Source organism: Cucurbita pepo, chromosome LG01 (genome assembly GCF_002806865.2).
Source record: "Cucurbita pepo subsp. pepo cultivar mu-cu-16 chromosome LG01, ASM280686v2, whole genome shotgun sequence".
NCBI lineage: Eukaryota > Viridiplantae > Streptophyta > Magnoliopsida > Cucurbitales > Cucurbitaceae > Cucurbita > Cucurbita pepo.
Genome location: NC_036638.1, coordinates 9,034,416 through 9,059,160, shown reverse-complemented (window position 1 = coordinate 9,059,160; position 24,745 = coordinate 9,034,416). Strand labels below are relative to the sequence as shown.

Sequence of the window (24,745 nt, the reverse complement as noted above, 5' to 3'; positions counted from 1 at the left end):
CCGTTCGAATTTTATCACTATTTGTAGAGGGAGATGTAGATGGTTTACCATCCCACCTCCGAAGGGCCAGGATGTTAATGGGTCAATCTTAAACCATTATTCTCTCTCTAAAAGGAGTGGCTTCCAAGCACATTAAAACATAGATCAATATGTTGTTGACCTTATTTTCTTCAGCATAATGATGTGGCTTGCTGAAATTAACAACCCCTTGTAAGGAGTCTAAGATTGATTTGTAGCGGCTTAAGTTTAAGGCTAACAAATATGGTCTATTTTAGTCGGTTATGTATGATCGTTAGTCTCACAAGTTTAAGACGTGACTATTTAGGGAAAGGTTTTTACACGCTTACAAGGAGTGTTTTGTTTCACTCTCCAACCGATGTCAGATCTCACAATTCACCCCTTTGAGGGCCCAGTATCTTCGTTGACACACAGTCCGATGTCTGGCTCTGATGCCATTTGTAATCGCTCAAGTTCACTGCTGATAAATATTGTCTGCTTTTAGCTTATTGCCGTCAGCTTTATAATTTTAAAACATGTCTTTTAAGAAAAAATTATCACGTTCTTATAAGGAATATTTCGTTTTTTTCTTCAACCGATATGAGATCGAACACAACCTAATATGAATTTTAAGCCTTTTTGTAAAGAAAAGAGAGAGAGAAAGAAAAGTTTTGTTTTTTTCTGGTGGGCACTCTTTTCTGTATTGCCAAATCAAAGATTATTGTCAAGTGGGTCTCTTCCAAAAAGACACATCCATCATTTTAATTATTGTAACAGTCACCTCGCCATTCACTTTAAACATAATAATGGTTCATACATAGTATTTCTCTACATACAATTCACACACATGTATGATCTCATTAGATAGGCTCGTTTATGTACCACCTAGGTTTGATTATGGTGTAGAGTATGCTTACGCTACCCAAAATCAATGAAAATAAAGGAGCGTGCATGATATCGTAGTGTATGCATTCGTAGAAAAAAGTTATCCATGCTCCTGATATACAATATGCATGAGGGCCCACATGTTAAAATCATGGTATTGTGGAATGATGCACATATTACTTTCATATTTTTTATGACATGAATTCTCAATAACATGTGTTTAAATGTTAATAGTATTTCATACATGTTTATTATACATGGTGATGGTACATCGTACTTTTTCATAGGACATAAACGTAATAATAGTAATGTGTAAAATATGATAATCAAGAAGTACATGTATCATGAAAATACACTAGAACATCGTAACATCAAATATTATCACATAATAAAGCCACAATTTAGTGATATTTATGCTTTCATTCAACTACTCCAACTTAGTTCGAAGGTTTTTCGACAAGTCCAGTTATAGTGTTGGCTTGAGCTTACTAACTTCCTTTGGTCATAACCTAATCCAGATTGTCAGGGTCTGATTCTACCTATAACATTTCATGGCATCAAACTTAATAGATATTCTAGAAACTAACTTCACCTAATTCTTCTAATATGATCAATGTAGCTCAATTTATATAAAGTTGGCAAAATGGCTTCGTAACGATTCAAAATGATAAGAGGGACAAAATTTTGAAAATCAAGCTGAACTTATGAGCCAAGTCGAAAGCTAAGTGGAGCCAAGTGAGAAGGTGTTAGCGCAATTGAACAATGTGTGAGCCGAATGTGGGCCTCGACATGAATTGAGCTGTGTACGTGAAGAGGCTCAATCGGAGGGGGCACGAGCGCTGCAAGTGGGTTTGGTGGGTCAAAGGCAAAGAATGGGTCGAGATCTACGTGAGATTGGGCTTCGTCCTCGACCCAACAACCTGTAACACCAACTGAAAAGGCCATGGAATAAAGTCATATCAGTTAGTTTTTCGCATTTAGGTCATAGATTAGTAGCATTTCTATTTCTAAACTTCTTCGATTATGTTTTTATTACGTTTGTATTTAAAAAATTCATGAAAATTAAAAAAAAATGAAACTTTATATACATCATAATCAAAAAAAAGAAAAAGTATAAATTTATTATTGGTTCAAAGTTTAGCTTTACTTACAAGACATATTATATATATATATATATATATATATATAATCATTGCGTACATTGTATATTTTTTTCTTTCTTAGCTAATACGCTCTAAAAACCTCACTTTTTTTCCATATATATTCCCCTCTTTCGTCTTCTGCCTCTTCCACAACAAACCTCTCCGCCAAATTTCCTCTCCGATCATGTCCGTTACCAGCCAACTCTCCTGCAAGCCAAATAAGATCTTCAACAAATCACTTCACCGGCGGAAAGATTCCGGCGAGCTCGACGTCTTCGAAGCCGCCCGCTACTTCTCCGGCTACAATGAGCTCCATTACAACGCCGCCGCCGCCGCCAGCTACGACACTTCCTTATTTTCTCAGAAGATCTTCAGAGAGGATGACGGCGGCTGGAGAGGCGGCAGAATGAGCCTCGACTTACCGATAAGAACCAACATAGTCCCTCTCCCGCAGCCGGAAAAACAAACAACCAAAGACCAAAAAAAACACCGGCAACAACCCAGCTCCCCCGGCGGCCGCCTCGCCAATTTCCTCAATTCCCTCTTCAACCAATCAGCTTCGAAAAAGAAAAAAAAACCCAAAAACCTCATAAAATCCGAAGATCTCCACGAAAATGGGGCAAGAAAGAGAAGAAGCAGCTTAAGTACGTTGATTGATTCAAAATCATCCTCAATTTATTCATCTTCCAACATTTCTGGATTCAGAACTCCACCAGCTCCCAATTGTACTGTACAAACACCCAACAAAAACTACAAGGAAATCAGAAGCCTTTTGGATCAAAAACGAACATCCTCCAAGAATCTCGGAAGTGGATATCATAAACAAAATCAATACGACATCAGAAAAATGAACGGCGTCGATGAAGGAGCTGAAAGTGATTCAAGCTCTGATCTTTTTGAGCTAAGGATCTGTGATTCAGATTGCGGCCTGCCAGTCTACGAATCCACAAACATTCAGACCATTAACAGACCAGATTTCATCCAATCTTATCCATCTATGNTTTTTTTTTTTTTTTTTTTTTTTTTTTTTTTTTTTTTTTTTTTTTTTTTTTTTTTTTTTTTTTGATTGGAAAGTTTGTCCCCTTCTTTTTCTTTAATGTCCAGCATGCTAATTAGATTTCCATTGCCATGTTTAATGATTTTGTCACTAGATTGTCACCAAACAAGAACACATCATAGCCATTTATTATTATTATTATTATTTTAACTTTTGGGGCACATTCATTAATGATATTTAATGATTTGATCCTAAGGTTTTGGATTAATTAATGAAATTAGTGGTGGCTAATCAAGCAAGGTTAAGCATGTGTGAGATGCATGGCATGGATTAGGAACCTTGTCTTTTGGTTGTTCAAGAGAACCAAATTTCACAAATATAAAATTTTGATTTGACCATATAAAATTTCCGACACTGTTTATGTTTTTGAAACAGCAAACCTCCAAATTATCATTTAGGGTTTAGTTGTGTTTTTTTTTTCTNAAAAAAAAAAAAAAAAAAAAAAAAAAAAAAAAAATCTAATTTCATGGGTATGTATATGTAGTAGTTCGTGTAAATTTGAATCTATAACTTTTCGGTCAATCGAGAAGATCTTTGAAGGGAAAGAGCTTGTGATTTCTTGCCCTCCCACGCTTTCTTAAGTCAAAGTTTAGACAAACTTCTCTCAAAACGTGGAGATGAACTCCAAAAGGTAACGAACTTCAGGTCTCTAATCCTCTAAATCTTTAATGGGTTCAAGTTTGGATAAACTTTGACACAAAGCTCGAAATGAACTCTGAAAAGAAAAAACTTTGGAGACATATATCTTAATTAGTTAAGCTAATCGGTCCTTATTAAAATTTAAAATATTAGATTAGAAACTAAGATTAAAAGTTAAAAATTCATTAAAATTCAAGTTCCAACACACTCATGATCATGAATTATTAGGTGAAGAAAGAAATTGGGAATTGATAAGTTTGGGGTGGAGAAACGGTGTCGTTTTATGAGGAAGAGGAAACAGAGATATGCAAACAAACACAAGAATTGTCTGGTTGACAAATGGAATTTGAGAGATGTGGAGGGAGATTTCAAAGGTTACATAATTAAGTTTGGAGATAAATTCTATCCAATTGATCATAGCCTTTAGAAACAAATAATAATGCTACATACCAATGATGCCCCCAGCTCTTTGTATATATTATATGCTTTTAGTGGGTGGAGGGTCCAACCCTTCTTCATTCCCAAACTTTATCTTAAAACCCTTATTTACATTCAAAACTATATATTAGTTCCTAATTATAAGATTGTGACACTTCCCTAACCTTACGACTATTGCAACATTGAAGTGACATAAATCTAAAGTAATTAAATGTTCGATGAAGCTTAAATTTATTTTATATCTATCTTTTCGGTTGACATCATTTTTATTGTCGTTTATCACTTTTTGGCACTCCAATCATTTCGTGAGTTCTTTTTTAATTAACCATGTTTTGTTTTACCATTTATTTTGGTATTTTCTCTGTATTTTATTTATTTATTTATAATATCTAGCTGTTCACACACTATTGGGCTTCATGTAAAGCCCAACGGTACAATCATGCGTGATAATGGTCGGAGCCTGAAAGCGCTTTTATTNAAAAAAAAAAAAAAAAAAAAAAAAAAAAAAAAAAAAAAAAAAAAACTAATTATTAGACAAATCGAGGATTAAAAAATAAATAAATTTTGACTCGCTTTTAATTTCATTAAATTGGATACAAACTTAAAATAAGTGTTTAAGTTTTAATATCAGTTTGATTTTCACTAATTTTAATAGAAAATGGTGTAAGAATCTTTATAAACTCGATAATTCTAATTAAATAAAACTTTATTTAAAAAAGATGACGAATGCAAAAATTAATTATGGGATAATTTTACTAAAGTACATAAATTTCAACCCAAAAAAAGTTTTAATATTATTTCCTCTTAAATTTTATTAATTTTATATCATATATATCTTTTATAATTAAATGAATGCACGATAATATTTTTTAATGATAGATTGAGAATTTTATTAGATAATTAAAATTAACATTGAAATTCGCCTTTTAATGTTAAAAAAAATTTACAGTAAAAAAAATCCGAGTTGAATTGGATTGAAGAATCTTTTGTGCCAATTCAAAAGTTTGGGTGGGTTGGATTAGTATCTCAATCTAACCCAAAAATTTTTACAACTTAATTTAACTCAACATTCTTTTTAAATTTTTTTTAAAAATGTTTTATTTATCCACAATTCATAATTGTTTGATATAATATAGTAAAAGTTCACGTATCAATATAATATTATTAAAATTTTTTTTATCAATAATAGTAACATTTTAACATTCTCATATATATATATATATATATAAATTACCTTATATTAGAAAATAATATAGGTTTTAATCCACAGGCAACAGAAAATGAAAAGTAGCATAAAGAAAAACATGAAATGCGAGAAAAATAAATAAATAAAGACATGGAGACACAGAGATGGCGAATCTTAAGATGATCAAACCCTAGAGCAGACAGCCATTTGATATGTCCGATTCTTCCAGTGCTCTAAACCGTATCATTCCTGCAAGTTTGAAAACCCTAAGAACCTTAAATATGAACTACAAAAATAGTTGCTTTATTTATGTAAAAATACAATAATACCCTTTTTCTTACGTCGTTGGGAGTCCCAGAAACCGACCCAGCTGCGGAATTTGGAATGTACCTTGCCCACTGTTGTGACAACGTTAATTTATTTCGAAGGAATTAAGAAAATAAATGATAAAAAAAAAAATAATAATTAAATTACGTTTTTTGCTGCGGCACTGAATGCTTCTCGATGTGGGATTTCTGGGTTGGCAGCTTTGATGCGTTGAATCTCCTCCCTAACACAACAATATATTGTCAAGAAGACTGCTAACAATTTTATTTTTATTTTTAATTCCTTTTCTGCTTAATCAATTAACTCTTCTTACTTCATGAAACAATTGTAAGCTGATGGGAGTCTGTGTTTCTTCTCCGGAGCTGAAAAAAAAATAATAATAAATAAATAAATAAAAACACGATTTTTTAAATACTTCTAAACTTTATACTTCAATGCCGTTAAACTTTTCAATAATATCCTTAAACTTTTAAAAAAGTCTAAAAAAATAAGTTTGATATGTTTAAATAATAAAAAAAAACATTAATTTTTATATTTATTATAAAAAATTTGAAATATTCTTTGTGCTAATATATTAATGAAAATCGTCTATCGACATCTCTTAGATTATCCATAAACGTTTTAAGGTTCTTTTGGATAGTTTATGAGTATTTTTTAAATGTTGTATTTACCTTAAATGTATTTTTGAATTTTTTAAAAATTTAAAGATGTTTTTGAAGTTTTTTTTAAAAAATGTTTAAAGATAATTAGTTGATTTTTTGAAAATTCGAGGGTGTTTTTGAAACACGTTTATAAGTTAAAGGAGTATTTTTTAAACAATTTTTAAATGTTAAAAGGTATTTTCTAACCGAATATTAACTGAATACGAGTATTTTTAAACTTTTTGTTGAAAGTTTAAGTCTGTTATTGAAAATTTTGAAAGTTTAGGAATACTTTTGAAATAAGTATAAAATTGAAATGTATTTTTTTTTTATTCTAGTCTATTTAATTTTTTTTTCTTGGAATTTAACAATAAACTCAAATATTTTCTTTAAGATTCATGAATACCCATGTGAAGAAATTGTGAAAAAATTAACCCTAATATTTAAAGATAAAAAATGAAAATCGTTTGATAATGATTTGATTTTGTATTTTCATGTAGGAAAAATAAATTTAATCTTGGATGGATTATATTAAGAACAACTTGAATTAGTAATAGAACAGTAAAACATACGTTTGACAACAAAATTTGGAGAGGGAGGTTCATTTGGCATTGAAGACGACGACGATGTAGACGATATCGATGCACCCTTTTGAGTATCATTAGAGAAGCCAACCTGAGGCTGATTGCAACAAGATGAATATCAATTAGTTTGATCATTGGAAAAATTCTTATAACTCAATATCAATATCAATCTTTAACTATTTGTGGAGGTCACCTGAAAAGTGAGAGGATGATGATCAATGCATTGGCCTTGTAAAGGTGGTCTTGTGCTCAAAAACGACAGATTACTACAATTACCACATTTCACTGTCACTGTCTCCAACAAACGTCTGCATGGTATCCCAACCTTCCAAACCCAACAAAATCCAACCATATTTAGCCTTAGTTCGTGGTTTTCCTTTTGGTTTCTTCAAAAGTCCTCACGTTAAAAGGACTCCAACAATCCTCTCCTCGAGCAGACTACAATTGAGTTATCTATCCGTCTAGCACTATCTAGACAACCCCTTTTCTCTAGAACATATTGGTAATCCAATAGGGTTTTACCACGGATCTTCAGTCATAGAGGCTCGGAGAGGATTGTTAGAGTCCTATGTTAGCTAATTAAAAGAAAAATCGTGGGTATATAAATAAAAGACACGATCATGAAAAGGAAAGCCATGAACACGTATACTCCAAAAGTCCTCACGTTAATGGACTCCAACAATCCTCTCCTCGAGCAAACTACGATTGAGTTATCTATCCGTCTAGCACTATCCAGACAACCCTTTTTCTCTAGAACACATTGGTAATCCAATAGGGTTTTACCACGGATCTTCAGTCATAGAGGCTCGGAGAGGATTGTTAGAGTCCTATGTTAGCTAATTAAAGAAAAAATCATGGGTATATAAATAAAAGACACGAGCATGAAAAGAAAAGCCATGAACACGTATACTCAAAGTGGATCGTAAAATTGAGTATAGACGAGAGAAGGTTACCGCGAGAAGAGTGTTGCAAAAGTTGCATTTGACATAACAAAGATGGTCATTTGGTTGAACCAAATCCATGGAAGATTTGTCTTGGGAGCTGCTCATTAATGTTTGAGAGAAGGAGAATTGTGGGCAAGGAAGGAAGGTTTGGTTGAGCTAAGGCAAGGGTTTTAGCATAATGAAGAGATGAGAAGTGGGTCTGTTGAGGAAGGGCTGCTTTTGTGGGTGCAATGCTAAAAATGGTAACTTGATAAAGAAAAGGGCTAAAAGCACGCAGGTTGTTTTTTAAACAAGGCATTGCCATGAATGATACGTCCATTCCTGGTTGCCAAACATGGTAATAATGCCATTCTTCCACTTCAAATCTTCACCTTTCTATGCTTGTATAATTGTACTTGCCAATGTCCTTGGCTAGGGTATGTAAGTATCAATGTGTGTTTCTCTTTTGCCTTTGGCTCTTTGTTCTTCGTCCTTTGGCTTTGCCCACTAGATTCCTTCAAACTTCTTCCACTACAAACCACTTCATTCTGCATGGTTTTGTTTTGTAACGTTTTTACACAATGCCCCATTAAATCTATTGTCACCTCAACTTTGTACCCCTTTTTTGAGAATCTTTTGATTTGACATCGTCGCTTTCGGATGATGGGTGTTTTGGATGTTTTGGGTCGTGAATTTAAGATTAGGATGTAACTGATTGTCACTTACAAGAGTTGAGTTAGGAGTGTTCGGTTCTTCAACTTGATTAACCTTATTAGAGGAAATAACCTGGTTGTTAGTGGTGACTAAAGATATGGACTACTACGTTGTAGAGAATTGGGACAAGAGAGCAATGGACAATCGAAAATTGAAGGGATGGTGAAGGTGACATTGAGATGGATAGTTGGAGGTGGAAGGAGACGAGGGGGTCGGGACGATGAGATGAACGATTAAAGATTGAAGGGGAAGGGAAAAAGTTGGGAGTTGAAGGTGAAAGTGATGGCAACGAAGATAGAAAGTGAAAATGAAGGATAATGAGATGGATATATGTATTGATGTGCTAATGACTGAAAGAGATATTAATCGTGCGAAGTATTAAAGGGAGTGAAGACGTGAAGACTTGAAACCCTAATGTTAAAATTTCTATAATCCATTGTTTTGGGGAAAAAATCTAAACGCTTATTGAGGAGGCTTTTATTTGGAATGAATATGGCAATAATAATTGTGAGACCATCCAACTATGGCGAAGAACAAAATAAGTATAACATGACTATAATCAACGTGTATTATATCTCTCGAGATTCAAGGTTCAAATCTTTCTATCTGATTTCTAAGAATGACGATGGAAAGAAATTGGGATGTAATCGAGTATTTGAATTTTAAACGAACAAATTTGTTGATATTTATTTATTTATTTTTTTCTTTTAAATTAATAAGTTTGTTCAATAGTCATGTTCTATGCCTGCCCACATTCTTGTAAGTCAAACTGCTACAACTTTGATGTCAAATCAGTCAAAGTATCACATTTTCCCTATAGTCTTTGGATTTTTTAGTCCTTTTATAATTATATATAGGCTGAAGTAATAAATATATATATTATATATTTTGTATTCTTCTTAAAAAAATATTTATAAATTTATAATTATTTTTAATAATATCTTCCAAATAAAAATAGTTAATACTTTATTTTAAAAATACATTTAAACATTTCAAAATACTCTTAATTTAAAAAGTTTTATTAATACTCATCATTTTTTTTTAAGAATTCGAAAATACTTTTATTGTTAGAATTATGTTTAAAAAATACTTGTGAAATTTTGAAAGTAGCATTAATATCCTTTGTCTTTATAAAAAAATATTTAAAAAAATTTTTACCGTCGATATAAGGACGAAAACCATTTATCAGCGCCTTATAGTTTACCTTCATTACTTTTGGAAATTCGTGCATATTTTTAGAACGTGCTTCTAATGGTAAATGTATTTTTAATTTTTGTAAGGAGGTCTAAATGTGTTTTTAAAAAGTTTGAGAGTATTATTAACGAAACTTTTGATTAGGAAATTATGGACAAATATAACATAGTCAGAGAAAGTGAACATCTGGTCGTTGTAGTATAGTGGTAAGTATTCCCGCCTGTCACGCGGGTGACCCGGGTTCGATCCCCGGCAACGGCGCTAATATTTTTGCCTTTTTTTCTTTTATTATTGGGTNGGAAAACCCCGCGCCATAATTAACGAATGGAGGGAAAAATATGAATCCAGAATTGAAGGATTCGTAATTTTTGGTTTCACCCTTCTTGTTCCATACATCTCTCTGTCTTTGCTAAAGACTCGAATGGACCAAACCCTAATTGAACCTGATTCTCCTCCGATTCCAATCATTTCATTTTCAGTCGAAGATGAAGCAGGGGAGCGCTGTGGAGGCATTAGAAGCAGTGGAACCGCTTAGAGTTTGATTTTCCTTTACCCTGCATCTATCGATTTAGTTTTCAATTATTGATCTTATGTTTGTGTTGATAATGTTCTGGTGTTGCTCTTCTCTATTAGAGATCTTCTTGTTGCTTGCTTTTAATTAACTGTTATCTCTTCAAGTATAAAGCATGTGATGCATGTTGGTACCGTGAATCGGTTCTGTTTGGAACTCTGTTCTTTACTTTCTGACACGGTCGCCTGGTCCTAGTGAAAAGAATTTTGTTTTCCCGATGTGGCTCGATATGACTACAGAAAGTTACTCAAAAGCATGCAATAATTGAGATTCAAGTTAGGATCGGGAAGGGATGGCCTTAATCCGTTTAGGGGGCGTTTGGAGCAAGAAGTGAAGTTATTTAATCTTGAGTTGTTTAGCTTCGGGAGTTAACTAATCTGAGGAATTATTTAATCTGTGTTTGCGGTGAATTTGGAGGTGTGGAGTCAACCATTTTATTCCTTCACTTCTCTATTTGATATATTGCTGAGGTAGTGATGATTTTCTGAGCTAATCTTGACATATTGAAGGTGTGAGCCTATAGTTTTGAAGTGGGGTGTGAAGTGAAATTAGTCTGTCATGTCGAATGCAATTTTGATTGGATAATCATGAATGTTGGAGTCAACTTATGTGCACTGCAGCAATATCAAAGGACAACTGCGGTAGTGTACAGACATTTGGTGTTGAAAAACTATACAAATACTTGACATCCTTAGGTAGACAACATTTAAAGTCTCAACCCGTGACTTTTACTCTCTTCGACCACCAAGCTGGTTCATTGTGGTTCATGTCACATGTATTGAAACTCACATGATCCACTGCATTAAGAATTATCTATATGAGAAATTAAGCATTCAATGATTCAAATCAACAATGAGATTTTTGGGGATGAGACTTAATGTCTTTGGTAGCTAAGTTAATGCCACAAATGGCATAAAGTCGTCGTTTGTATTGGAAGATCGATTATTAAAAGCCATATTTGGTATTCAAATATCCACCTAAAAAGAAATCAGGAAAAAAATACCAATAAGCAATAGGGTTTGAGTTATTGAGGCGAGATGGACCTATTCCTCAGAGGAATTAACACAGGACAAGTAATCCAAAGGTGGCCCCATAATGTTGTTTCATCCAATATGGTATGTTCTTTGTTGTCAAAGTGTAGGGAGTCAATATCACTTGCCTTTTTAGTCTCTACTGTTTGAACACCCTTTTTAGAAAGATTTGTATGAACTGGGTTTGACAATGCTACTAAGGATAATATCATACATTTATCTGTGGGCAAAGGGTTAGAAAACACGGCAGAACTCTCTTGATGAACAGAGGAAAGGATTTGCTCGGGAAATTCGGCCACATCCCCTCGATAAGATAATAAAAAAAGGAAGAAGGTGGAACTGCGGGCCTTGCCAAATTTTGTAGCTCATTTTTGTTTTACTATTTTGTAATTTATTATTCTTGGTGCAGTTTTTTATTTGCTACTTTCATTGGGGGCTTTTCTCTTCTTTTATAACTCCGACCATATTAGTTAGAACCGATGTCTCTTGTTAGAAAAAAAAAAAAAAAGAAAAAAAAGAAAAGAAAGGAAGAAATGGAACTAGAAAGGAATAAGTTTCCATTTGTGCCCTTGGTATCGCGAGGGAAATGCGCACATGCAAATCTCAAATGCAATTTAGTTCCTATGTGCTAAACATTAAACAGGCCTGAGATACGGAAATGGATGTTATTTTTGGAACTATGTCTTGAGTCATTCAAATGGTTAAGATGATCTTCGTTTTGTGTTAACTAGAATCTAAAAGACTTCTTGTTTGTTTTGGGGATATTTCAAAGCATGAACTGACTTGAAGTTTCTCTACTTCAAACATTTCAGTTTTCTCAACAATTCTTTCCATTTAGTTTAGTTGGAAAAAGGAACCTGTCGGCTGTCATCAACTTTAGTCTGAGGGAATATGTCAATGCATCTTGGACGCAACAAATACAAGTGTCCCGAAGAACATTGGAGGATGCTCATTATTTCCGCTGTAGGACTCCGCCATATGGCATCTTTTTTTTCTCATCCAATTCAGATTCTGATGTTTCAGATAGCATTCACATATTGATTATCAGAGAAATTGATTGGGACCATTGAGGCGCTCTACTTGCCAATTGTATGGTTCAAAATTTGGTAAGGTAAATCAAGCATGTCAACCATGCAGAGGAGAGGAGGTATTGGTACGTAGATACATGTACCTTTAGAGACCCAGTTGCTAATCAATACCCTTTCTCCATCTCTATCAACTCAGCTTAATAGAATTGTGTGAACTTGTATCCGGATTTGCATTTATTATCACTCATGTTCAGACCTGATCAGTCTGAGTTGACAATAAATAGCTGGATGCAGAGATATAGACTAGCAAGAAGAGAGTGGCGTGCACCAAATCTAGTGCAGAGGATTCTTTTTCAATGTAAGAGACCAACTCAATGTGTTTATGGTAAAATGAACAGAATTCCTTGTAGCAGAATAAAATCATAACCAAATATTCTTCTCTTCCCCTTTTTATGAAGCTTTATTTTTTATTTATTTATTTTTTTTCGATATCAACTTATTTGGAAGGACTTGTACTTTATCAGGGTATCAAACATTCAACGATGCCTCAAGTCTTTTCTTCAAAGTGGGCTCACAAACTTGTTGGGGGAGAGAATTAAACTCAGAAAATAGAGTAGGGTTGTCAATATAAGGATCCTATCTATAAAAAAAAATTTCTATTTTATCACTATTTTTGGATTAAATATTGAGCTGTGTCTGAAATTAGGAAAAGAAAGTACTTAACTCAAACATGTTGTTTGGCATGTCCGGCATGTGTATAGATATATTCATGTTTGAGACGGATACTTTACCATAACAAAATATATATACTTCAAAAGTAACCACCTTGACGATTACTTTCTTTTCTTCAACTTGTTTTTGTGCTGGTAAGAATTATTTTTCGATTGAATGTTTAAGCAAAGAGAAGTTAGTGGCCATTGTTGACAAGTTTTTCCCATGACTTACTATAAAAAGTCATGACTAACAAGTTTGATAACTCCTACTATCCTTTGACTATAAGAGAAATTATAAAATTATCCTTTGACTATAAGAGAAATTATAAAATTATGAATCGAGTATCATCCATTTCAACTCTGCAAACACTAACTTCCAAATCTATGAATGATCTATCCCACTAACTTCCAAATCTATGAATGATCTATCCCATTGAATGATCTATCCCATTGAAGATGGGTCTTCATAGGGTCCCAATGGCAAAAAAAATTGAAAAAAAAAGAAAAAAAAAGTCAAGCAATCATTGCCTTCCATCTGTATGATCCAAGAAACCAGCCACAGCATTAAATAACTACGAGAGGTCTTATCACAATGGGCCAATGCGTCACCTAAACTTATCCACCACTTAGACTTAAAAAAATTTGCACATTGGACAAGAGAGAACAGAGGTAGAAGTAGAAGTAGATTGGATTGGACTTTAGAACTTTTGAAATCAGTATTCCAATAATGTCATCCCTCTGTAGCTTAGAAAATGGAATCCAAATGCCCAATTTCTTGAGCTCAGAAACTATATAAGATTTGTATTGAAGAGAGGTGAGAAAGAAAAGAGAAACATTTAATAAATCTGTGAAGGCTGCTTTTTACAAATTTGCAGTGATGCTACAAATACATAGCAGCAACTTTCCTACAAAACCATCTGCTTTTTTCCACTAACACCACACCTTATTTAGCTCTCTCTGCTTCAAACAAATGAAGAGAACTCAAAATGGAGAATGTAACCCAAAACAAAAACGAAGGGGTGAAATGAAATGAAGAGACAGCATCCACAACTGCTGAATCCATCAACTACATACACACAGAGAGATACACCGTCGTACGAATCGCTTAAGCCTACTCCGAAAATTGGTAATTGTCAAGTTTTGAAGCTGCATACTTATCCAAAAACCATGTCAACTTTCCTTTCCTTGGCTGTATCAACCTTGCAGGTAGGAGCGGGGAGTCGTTTCCTGCATCATCAATGGCCAAATGTACTGTCTCTGCTTTGTTTTCACCTGTCACGACAATGGCCACGTTTGATGCAGAGTTGATCACAGGGAACGTGAAGGTGATTCTCTCTGGAGGAGGTTTTGGAGAATTGGTAATGAAGGCAACCCATTCATCTTTCTCTTCGAGCACCGAGTGATCGGGAAATAATGAGGCAACATGGCCATCAGCACCCATTCCAAGTAGTATGAGGTCAAACTTGGGGCTGTCACTCACATCAGACACACTTACTATGCGGGATTTTACCGACTGTCGAATGACAAACTTGTACTCATCGGCAGCTTCCTCAGCTGACACCGAATCATTGATCGAGTGTACATGGCTCGGAACAATTGGCACCTAGTGATACAAACAGAACAGATCATTAGTATTGCTAAATAGAAGATAGATATGATTATGGTTGACATCACACACAAAGCTATCCGTGCAGACTGGCACAGTCTTGGTTGGAAGGCTGCCATATGGCAAGACCACATAGTTCTACAATAAAACTAACAAATGTTCCCAAGTATATGAAACAAGAACAACAAAATGCCTTCTCCTGGATTCTTCATCTTTATTAGATTAGAGTTCGTGAAATTGTTTACGCTTTCGAAATACTTGTGCAAAAGGTTTCAGCTCAAATCCTTTCAAAAGCTAAGACTAGTGTTAATAGAACATGGTAGGACATGGTACAAAGATGAATTTCCAATGTCAGTTCCTCCCTATTTTTAGTTCGACGAGGGAGTAAATACTCGAATATCTAACCTTTTGCCCATTTCCTACATATGTTTAAGCTAGATGATGTATATATTTGGGACACAATTAGAGGTCACATATATAAGGTAGTTGAAAGTTAGCACTGAAAACCTCAAGAACTCAGAGTGGTAGCTTAACAAAAGTGCAATTTTGAGTTGAAAGACCAAGAAATCCTGTCATAATGACATTATATTATGTCTAAGAGCAACATAGCCATGGGAAATCATGTCTTTCACCAGAGCTCAACTAGTTAAAACATTATATTATCGACCAAAAGGTTGGAGGTTGGAATCCGGGTTGTTGAAACAAAAAGAAACCGACAATTTGACCAATTTGTCCCTAGGTAGAGTCCAAAGGCAACCAAATGACAACAACAAAGATGTTGAGACAGGAAGCTACTCTATGTTGAGTTGAGTTGAATGAAAGTATTCTATATTTTCAAGGAAAAAGCGATGATCCCATAACAATACAGAACAGATCTATCACTTAATGTATATGACAGATAGAACATCTAAGAGCAACATAGCCATGGGAAAGAAGCTAAGGAATGATTGCTCTGTAGTTTTAGCTCCCCTAAGCTTTCAGATTGACAAATGCATTTGCAAATTCCAGAAGGCCATATCCAAATAGTAATGAGCTATTTGAACAAAAAGGTATTGAAGATAGAAGTTTAATACTCAAATCTTCTTTCTCCGGACAAACAAATTACTTACGTAGATGAGAGTAAGAAAATCATCATTTGAGTAAGAAGGAAGGTCAGGGAATAGAGTCAAAGGTTCCCAAGTTGTACTAGTTTTCACTTTGATTCTAACTCTTTCATTCTATAAAGGTTTCGGTTCTGGTTCAGTTCAGGAGAGGAGGACGTTGATTGCTTTTCCATGTCTAGTCCTAGTTTCGGTTAAAGACCCAGAGCGGGCTACAGATCTATACCAAGCCCGTTACGCCATAATTCATTGAGGTTGATCCCGAAGTTCTTGATTCCATTGAGAGGGAGTAAAGCCTGACTTTCCCAATTCTTCTCTTTGAGTAGTTAGAATCACTATAGCTCATTCATGGTCCTCAAATTAGAATAGGATGTGCTTCATTTTGTGATTCAGGCATTCAGAAGAAACACATAGTGACAACTTTGTGACCCAGAAAAAGAAAAGGACACATTGTCCAAAAGAGAAGGCGCCCACCGTAGGCAAAGCAATAGAGATGCATTAGTACAAACCTTAGAAAGAAGGTTATCCTTAGCAAGCTTATAATTGCTGTCGGCATGGCTTTTTGCAACAACACGTTCATCAGCCCAAAATATATACCACTTGCCCCAGTCCACAGTCTTGTTGTAAGGAGCTTCACACAGCTTCCTGTTATTCATCCACCAAAAATTATAGCAACAGCCTCATTGAAATCAGAGAAGGAAACAAAACCATCCATACCCCATTAAGCTAATGAGTGAACCACCAGACAACGCTATAGAAAACACCCCACGTTCTTTCACCGATGCCTCTGATAATTCAGCAATATAGTCAGCTAAATCAGTACTTAGCTCTTCCAAACTTTCATGGATCCTTAGCTCTCTATCTTTATGATCCCCACATAGAGCCATAATTCACAAAGTTACAACTCCTGCGCAGAAGGAAGAGAAGAAAAATGACTGATTGAACACTAAATTTTACACCATCGTTTGAAATTTGCAGAGAAGATCAATGAAGAACTTCCCCCACTTATAGCTAATGGTCATTGAACTAAAATTCAGGGCATTACAAAAACTGGCCCGCATGCAGTTCAAGAATCTATAGGTTGCTCTGGACTGTGTTAAATATGGAAATTTAAGACGAACAGATCAAGAAACATTCACAAACCATATGACACTATCACATGAACCAACATGCACGAAGCGTTATTTAGACAACTAGATTGTAATTTCATTTATGGGGGCATCGCCCAAGGATCAAGAACAGAAACCCTCGATTTGGGTCGATGTCCGTGAAGCAAATGATGTATTGGAAAACGGACCCATACCCAGATCATAAAAAACCAAAACAAACAACCCCATTACAGAAGAAATACAGATTATTAGAAGAAAAAATGGTGGGATGATGTCTTGAGATTGATGAAACTGCAGGAAATAGCAGAGCGAAACAGAAATAGGGAAAAAGAGATAGAAAAATTTACAGAGACAAGAAGGGGGGAAATGGAAGGGGGGTTGTTGCAGACAGTGACGAAGGTGGAAGATGAGCATCGGCCCGAAATTGATATATAATTACAAGGTAATGTGAGAGAGTAGTGCAAAGGAAAAAGCCTCGCAAGAAGTTTGAGACAGAGGAATTTACCTTGTAGGCTTCCACGTGCAGCCAATGATGGTGACGCAAAAACCCACACAACGCAACACCCCAACTCTTTATTGTTTTTTTTTTTTTTTTTTTTCCTTTTCTTTCTCTTTATCCGTTACAGATAGAAAACTCTCATCCACTTTCTCTGTGTAACAGATGGGGAAAAGATCCCTTTATCCTCCTTGATCAATTGTAAGAACATGTCTTTAATTACCCTAAATTATGTTGGAAACTATTTATCTTTGGGACTCTTAGCTCTTAGATTGAAAATTAGCCAAACATGTGTGTATAAATTCAATGCTGACAAATGTACGAATGGTGGGTGGGTCTGTCTTGCAACAGGACAACAATGGCAGGAAGTAGTGGGATTTAAACTCTTTCTGCCATGTCCATGTATGTGCTTCTCTTCTCTTGTCATTTGCTTTGAAAAATCCTTCCCCTTCCTCTGGAATTGCTTTCTGGTTGTCCCCCCAAACCTAGCAAGCTGGTCACTTTCATGTTTGTTCAAAATATCAAGTTCCTCGGTTAAGATCAGGGGATAATCGATATAGACATCCCCTACAAACATATCTAAATATTGTACTCTTTTCATTACGGATAGATGGTTAGGAACTACGACTGTCCACAATGTTACGATATTGTCTACTTTAAACATAAGCTTTCATAGCTTTGTTTTTAGTTTTTCTAAAAGATCTCGTACTAATGGAGATGTATTTCTTATAAACCCATGATTTAACCCCTTAATTAGCCGATGTGGAAACTTTTCCCAACAATCTTCTCTTCGAACAAAGTATACCATAGAGCCTCTCTTAGAGCATATAGAGCTCTCGAACAGCTTCCCCTTAATCGAGGTTCGACTCTTTCTTTGGAGTCCTCGAACAAAGTACCCATTTTGTTCTACACTTAGTCACTTTTGACTACATCTTTCAAATTCATTACTTCTTTGTTCAACATTTGAGGATTTTATTGACATGACTAAATTAAGAGCTTAGCTCCGATATCACGTTAGAAACTATTACTTTTTACAATAGGATGATATTGTCAATGAAGATATATTCCCAACCATGATCATATATATCATCAACAATCATCATTTGTGTTAAAGTGAGCAGAATGATTGAGGAGCCTAAGATAAAGCTAAAAATGGAGTTCAATTTTGTGTTCTTTTTAGAAGCAAAGTTGTGCTAAAATTAGATGTTATTATGGCAAGTAGTTCATAGCATTTCAACATTTGAAGTTATTCCTAAACTTTATGTCAAGTTTCACAGTGTTAGCACTGAAGAAATGTTGTGAGCCATCATTTTCTGTAGCTTCTCCCATCTTCTTCCTCCATTCCCCATTCTCCACCACCGAATACAGAGGAAATTGGCATCTGTTGGTGTCAAAATCAAGAACAGTGGGAAAGAGATTCCTTGTCAAGCAGCCATCATTACCAATATGAATTCACTGCTTAATATTGCTTTCCTGTTCTCATTAGTAAAACCACAATGATTAAGACATATTTAATTATACAAATCTTCATATCTTAAACACAAATTATAAAGCTTAATTAAAGGCTGCTTACACTCTATCATCCATCTAAATTCAAACAAGTACATTAAGGAAGCTAAGTGTCACGGTCATGCTCGTCCAAGGCGTGTTGCCCATGACCGCATGCCCATGACAAGGCAAACCCTGTATGTCTTTTCATGTTCTAGTGTTTTACTTTTGTATTTCTAGGGATTATGACGTTTCAGAAAAATCATGTATAGGCCCGTTAGATACGAAATGTCTGGGATATGACTAGTTGTCAACTTCTCCCCACCCAAGGTTATATACCGTGAGCCGTTGTTGTCACTCTCTTACTTACTTATATAACGTCTCTTTCAAAAATCTCTCTCTACCCTCATTTTCTAAAACCTTCTTTTAAATCGAGGCCAGAGGCTCGAGCAAATGTCACTTGGCTGTAAACGTCGCAAGTCCGCTTCTTCCAAGAGTACGATTGTGACACTACCTCTTAACTGCCCAACTACCCTTTGAATTTGGGTGCCAAATTCTTTGTTTCTTTATTATTCATCCCTCTCCAATTATTTTGTACATTGGCTGATTTAAAGCATCAGCTGTGGACATAATTGATTAGTTAATTAACTAATCATATGCTTCTTTCCATAAACTCAATTATTGAAGAGAATCTTTTTTTTTTTTGTCATTTTTCCTTTAATTATAATTTAATTACTAAGCTTCACATTCTCCAATGCAATGCTTAATTAAATACAAAAGATATAAGATATCTTAAACCCTAAATGAAATCACCTTGGTTGAAATTATTAATTAATTAATTTTAAACCAATGTTTTTTATTTTTATTTTTTACAAATGCGTGCAAGTTTGTGTAATGCGGTCACCAATGTTGTTTGGTTTTTATGTTTCCATAAGTTAATGATGATTTAAAATGTTTATAATGAATAATAATCAAACGTGGAAGAAGGTAATTGGATGCTAATCTCCACTAATTGGTCAAATCAAGAATGCCCAATTTAATCCAATCCTATGCTCCATAGTTGGTTGAAGTATAATGACAATCCACACACCACCATTTTCTTTTTCTTTTTTTTAACAACAAAATGTATGGAACACATTATTAAACGCTAAACCCAAAACAAACAATATCTGTTAATGGTGGTGTGATGTCCCACATTAGTTGGGGAGAAAAACAAAACACCATTTATAGAGATGTGGAAACCTTCTCCTAGTAGACGCGTTTTTAAAGTCTTAAGAAGAAACCCGAAAGGGAAAGCTCAAAGATGCTGCTATCGGTGGATCTAAGTTGTTACAGGTGGACTTCAGCTATTATAAATGGAGTCAGAGCTAGGCACCAATCGGTGTGTTAGCAAGGATGTTGGGCCCCCAAATGAGAGTGGAACGAAACGCATTTTAAAATTGTAAGGCTGATAAGGATAAGTAACAGGTCAAAACAAGCACCTTTGACCGTACACACATGAATTCTCTTGTTCTATGTTTTTTGTTAGGTTCACCAAGAAGTAAAAGAAGAAGAGAAAACAGAAATGAGTGGTGGAGATAGAGGAAGTATTTTTACCTCAAAAAAGCATTCCATACTTGGCAAGATATTTCCATCTCAAGATCAGATATTTCCATCTCAAGATCAGATATTTCCATCTCAAGATCAGATATTTCCATCTCAAGATCAGATATTTCCATCTCAAGATCTTGTTCCTGCAACTATAAGAAAACATGGCAAGTATAAGCCCCAATGGAAATTATTCAACAGCTCGTTGTTTTCTTCTGAAGTCAGGCAACCCTTTTTTTAACTGAGGAGAGTGCACAATGTAAACAAGTGTAGGTAGGTACACATGAAAGGGACCTGTTCATGCAGAAACCAGAATAACAACAATTCCCAAGCTGAATGGGGCTGGAATTGGATTGGATTGCCTAATTGGGTTTTTGTCAGTTAGTGAAAAAAGATCAATTTCTTTCTTTCTAACAAATAATGTAACCATNGTTGTTTTCTTCTGAAGTCAGGCAACCCTTTTTTTAACTGAGGAGAGTGCACAATGTAAACAAGTGTAGGTAGGTACACATGAAAGGGACCTGTTCATGCAGAAACCAGAATAACAACAATTCCCAAGCTGAATGGGGCTGGAATTGGATTGGATTGCCTAATTGGGTTTTTGTCAGTTAGTGAAAAAAGATCAATTTCTTTCTTTCTAACAAATAATGTAACCATTCGGTGGTCCACTTATCCATAATGAGCTATCCATCTCAAGGGGGGCCTGCCCAACATTGGCAACATGGACACCTCCTTTTGATTGACGTAAGTATCTTGGCTCTACCTTGTTTGAATGTACCCTGTTATCACAGAAAAAATTTAGAGATTTCAATTCTTAATACATATATCCATGTCACAGATGTGTGAAAAACAATATCATAGATAGATTATATGATGATGACACTTTATTTATTTGTAATCATCAAATATTGAAATATAAGGTACTGCTAAAACTTCAATAATTTGTGGTACTTGGCTATAAACAAACAAAAGAGATGAGATGAGATGAGATGGAATTGAGACAAAAATTTAGAAAGAGGAATTCGAGATCAACCGCTAACACCCACAAAAAAACTTTACTGCTGACGGAGACAAAGCACAGGACTGTGTGGTCAATATTTCACTAGCCAAAAGCAACTTAAACCATTCGGTGTATAAGTTTGAATGCCAACCGCTAGATATTGTCCACTTTGACCCATTATGTATTGTAGAACATTCGGTGTATAAGTTTGAATGCCAACCGCTAGATATTGTCCACTTTGACCCATTATGTATTGTAGAACGCCTTTGTTAGGAAGAGATTTCCACACACTTATCAGGAATGATTTGTTCCCTTCTCCAACCGATTTGGGATCTCACAACCCACCCCCTTGTTGGCCAATCTACTCACTGGCACACCGCCCGGTGTCGGGCTTTGATACCATTTGTAACAGCCCAAGCCCACCGCTAACAAATATTGTCCGTTTTGGCCCATTATGTATCATCGTCAGCCTTCCGGTTTCAAAACGCGTCTACTAGGGAGAAGTTTCCACACCCTTATAAGGAATGTTTCGTTCCCCTCTCCAACCAATGTAGGCCGTGAAAATGAATTAGATCAAGGGACAAGACAACTTTGAAGATCAATACAGTTACAAGGGACGCAGGTTGTCGCGGTTGCCCACGATTTCTCTAAATCGCTTGATCAGATTATGCCTAACAAAGTCATCGACTACCATGACTAATTTAATTTAACTAGGGAGGATGGTATGAAGAGAGTATGTTGTGGCTCTTGTCAAAACAAACTAAATGACGATCCTCAAATGATGCCTATCTAACTAAGCGATGACTAGTATAGAAGAATGTCATACATGATGCGACCAAAGAGAACGGTGCATCATCCAATACATTATATAATGTGTGCATTGAAGAGGAAACAAAGCGCAAGTAAATATATGAGCAACAAAGAGACATAAGCGTCACATATAGGCTTGTTAAAGAGTCGGGTAGTGCCTAGGCTTTAATCTCGAAAGTCGAGATTTTGAAGGAAATTAGGACATGTGATTCTGAAGTCAAGTCTGTCCATATGAAATATGAAAACTCACCGATTTTGGTGTCAATCGAACATCAGACGGATGCTCCACGAGACTATATGTCCATTCGCCAACACTATGTCTACACCCGTTGATTTGAAAATGCCTCAAAATGTACCTTATGGGAGGCATGATGTTAGCTCTCCACCACTCTTGGGCCGCGAGCTACCTTATGGCACATACGTGTATCACAGTGTGGACGAGCGTCTCAGGCGTCTTCCATTAAAATAGATTTTTCAATGATAGTATCAGACAACACAAGTGTGCCGATATTGCACCCCAGCCCGTTTGTCGGAAGTTGGATTACACACCCACTATCTAGAACGAATGTCGTAAAAGCTTTAGCATAGATACGGGAGAGTCCAATGCCTAGTGAGAACCTGGTTGGATGGATGGATGCTTGGAATGTCCTGATGAGATGATCAACACATGGATCCATTCCCAACGAATGTGTTTAAGCAAGCCAAGATGGTCAAACTGTCCCGAGATATGGGATGACATCATGATGAATAGATCATGTTGTTGAAAACCGAGATGACAATGAGATGCAACGTTCTTACCAGAGACCTTGAAACTTTTTTTTTAATTTTTTTATTGAAGCTAATAAGTTTACAAAGATTTACACATGTTCTTAGATAAATGAGCGAAAATTGAAACAAATGGTAGAAATTGCAATATATATATTTAAGTTTAAGGTCTAATTTGATAAAAGGAATCTATAATGGATTCACATCTTTACATTTCTCTAAGCTTTTGTCCAAAAATGTAATCACCCTAACAAAACCACTCAAAATGTGTATACCTATCCTTAATCCTAGGTAGTCTTCAATTCTTGTTCAACTTTATATTTCTCAGAGAGAAAGAACTTGGCAAGAACAACAAAGAAACAGCCAATCAAACCAAGTTTAACCAAAGAGACGGGGCTAAACACACTTCTTTTAGCGTTGATCCTATTATTGACACTTAAATTGGAATGTTGTGAAGGCATACCAGAACGGGTCTTCATAAAAGTCGAGTAGATGTCAATATCCGCCGAGGTTAAAGCTGGCTTCAAAGAATCCTTCACCGTCTGGAAATGACGATCACACACAACACTAGCAGTTATGTCTTCTCTTAAAGCTACAATTCCAGCTTCCCTACACAGGCCTTCGAGTTCGGCCCCAGTGAAGAGCTCTGTATCCTCTGCTATTTTTTTAAGGTTGACGTCATTTCCTATTTTCATTGGACGAGTATGAACTTGAAGTATCTCGTATCGAGCTTCGAAATCCGGTGGAGGTACGTAGAGCACCTACGAGTTCATTGGATATAGAATATCAATAGGACTAGCCAGGATTGATAATATACATGAGATGTAAAATCAGAGAAGGGGTGTTCGGATGAAACAAAGCAACCTTCACTGTCATGCCATGGAAGAAATACTTGTAAATACATATGAAAATAAGAACAAAAGATGAGAAAATTGAGGTCTCACCAAGTCGAAGCGTCCTGGTCGCATAAGCGCAGCATCGATGGCATGAGGACGGTTTGTAGCAGCTAGAACTAGTATTCCCTGAGCAATTGAAATTCAACTCAAACAAGGAAAAAACCAAAAGAAAAATGGAAAAAGAAGATGCACCTCCCCTCTAATCTCAAGTGCCAAATAATACAAAGGGTGGTCATGGATATCAGACTCACTTTTGCTTCTTCAAGACCATCCATCTCAGTTAACAACGTAGATAGAAGCCTCTCTCCCACGGTGACATTGCCGCTTGAACTCCCACCCCTAGTATTGGAGTAATACAATACAATTTATCGCATGAAATAATGCAAGAATTAAGGTTAGTAGGAACAGGATTAAAAAAATATATCACGGCTTTTATCTTTATCTTGAATCACTTACGCCTAGCCACAAAAACTTGGAAATTCATCATGCCAACCACTAACCTTTTGGCAGCAACAACATCGGCCTCATCAAAAAATATAATGCTTGGTGCAGAAAGACGAGCTCTTCTAAAAGTGTTACGCAGGAGAGCCTCTCCCTCACCAACATACATAGAGTACATTTCTGCACCACTGATCAAGAGTAAATGATCTCAAGACATGCAGAAAAATTAAGTACTACTACTACAACTAAGAATTTCATATAAACACAGAAGGTAGAGGGAATAAAAAAGGAACTTGTTAAAAATCCAAGACAAGCTCTTTAAGTGAGCAGTTCAATAAAAAAAAAAAAAAAAAAAAAAAAAAAAAAAAAAAAAAAAA

At 35.4% G+C, this 24,745-nt stretch overlaps 4 protein-coding genes and 1 non-coding gene across 9 annotated transcripts in view; 2 read left to right on the top strand and 3 right to left on the bottom strand.

Moving 5' to 3' along the window:
- Positions 1–2,114: 2,114 nt before the first annotated feature.
- LOC111805663 (protein BIG GRAIN 1-like E) lies at positions 2,115–3,024 on the top strand (the record flags this gene model as incomplete). Its single annotated transcript, XM_023690818.1, has 1 exon — positions 2,115–3,024. A coding segment is annotated over exon 1 (816 nt), but the record flags the coding sequence as incomplete, so codon positions are not given.
- A 2,401-nt stretch (positions 3,025–5,425) lies between these two features.
- On the bottom strand, positions 5,426–7,977 carry LOC111779698 (protein CRABS CLAW-like). Of its 2 annotated transcripts, none has more exons than XM_023659820.1 (7): positions 7,850–7,977; positions 7,090–7,221; positions 6,885–6,993; positions 5,985–6,033; positions 5,819–5,894; positions 5,674–5,742; positions 5,426–5,593 (listed from the first exon to the last, which is right to left on the bottom strand). In XM_023659820.1, the coding sequence occupies exons 1-7, from the start codon at positions 7,943–7,945 to the stop codon at positions 5,588–5,590; spliced, it is 537 nt and encodes a 178-aa protein (XP_023515588.1). In that variant the 5' UTR covers positions 7,946–7,977; the 3' UTR covers positions 5,426–5,587. The 2 variants fall into 2 exon arrangements, with proteins under 2 accessions (XP_023515588.1, XP_023515593.1); XM_023659825.1 differs by having other exon boundaries at positions 5,686–5,742.
- A 1,939-nt stretch (positions 7,978–9,916) lies between these two features.
- Positions 9,917–9,988, top strand: TRNAD-GUC. Its single transcript has one exon. It is a non-coding gene; the product is annotated as a tRNA-Asp (tRNA).
- A 3,897-nt stretch (positions 9,989–13,885) lies between these two features.
- On the bottom strand, positions 13,886–17,408 carry LOC111793413 (probable 6-phosphogluconolactonase 1). Of its 3 annotated transcripts, none has more exons than XM_023675291.1 (4): positions 17,391–17,408; positions 16,494–16,683; positions 16,286–16,421; positions 13,886–14,673 (listed from the first exon to the last, which is right to left on the bottom strand). In XM_023675291.1, the coding sequence occupies exons 2-4, from the start codon at positions 16,661–16,663 to the stop codon at positions 14,182–14,184; spliced, it is 798 nt and encodes a 265-aa protein (XP_023531059.1). In that variant the 5' UTR covers positions 16,664–16,683; positions 17,391–17,408; the 3' UTR covers positions 13,886–14,181. The 3 variants fall into 3 exon arrangements, with proteins under 3 accessions (XP_023531059.1, XP_023531045.1, XP_023531052.1); XM_023675277.1 differs by lacking the exon at positions 17,391–17,408 and adding an exon at positions 17,233–17,367; XM_023675284.1 differs by lacking the exon at positions 17,391–17,408 and adding an exon at positions 17,080–17,208.
- Positions 17,409–23,164: 5,756 nt separating this feature from the next.
- The window catches only part of LOC111793392 (cell division control protein 48 homolog B-like), an 8,619-nt gene continuing 7,038 nt past the window's right edge, over positions 23,165–24,745 (bottom strand). For both annotated transcript variants that reach the window (XM_023675242.1, XM_023675250.1), the window contains exons 11-14: positions 24,428–24,556; positions 24,179–24,266; positions 23,976–24,053; positions 23,165–23,792 (exon numbers count right to left, since the gene is read on the bottom strand). In XM_023675242.1, the coding sequence (XP_023531010.1) occupies positions 23,319–23,792; positions 23,976–24,053; positions 24,179–24,266; positions 24,428–24,556 (769 nt within the window). In that variant the 3' untranslated portion in view covers positions 23,165–23,318. The remainder of the gene's footprint in view (positions 23,793–23,975; positions 24,054–24,178; positions 24,267–24,427; positions 24,557–24,745) is intronic.

Coding starts and splice junctions, on each gene's coding strand:
- LOC111779698 (XM_023659820.1), bottom strand. CDS start 7,945: ATGAGCAGCTCCCAAGACAAATCTTCCATGGATTTGGTTCAACCAAAT. Junction 6,994..7,089: donor ATCATCCTCTCACTTTTCAG/GTGACCTCCACA, acceptor TGTTGCAATCAG/CCTCAGGTTGGCTTCTCTAA. Junction 6,034..6,884: donor TCCAAATTTTGTTGTCAAAC/GTATGTTTTACT, acceptor TTTTTTTTTCAG/CTCCGGAGAAGAAACACAGA.
- LOC111793413 (XM_023675291.1), bottom strand. CDS start 16,663: ATGGCTCTATGTGGGGATCATAAAGATAGAGAGCTAAGGATCCATGAA. Junction 16,422..16,493: donor TCACTCATTAGCTTAATGGG/GTATGGATGGTT, acceptor GATGAATAACAG/GAAGCTGTGTGAAGCTCCTT. Junction 14,674..16,285: donor AGGATAACCTTCTTTCTAAG/GTTTGTACTAAT, acceptor TTGTATCACTAG/GTGCCAATTGTTCCGAGCCA.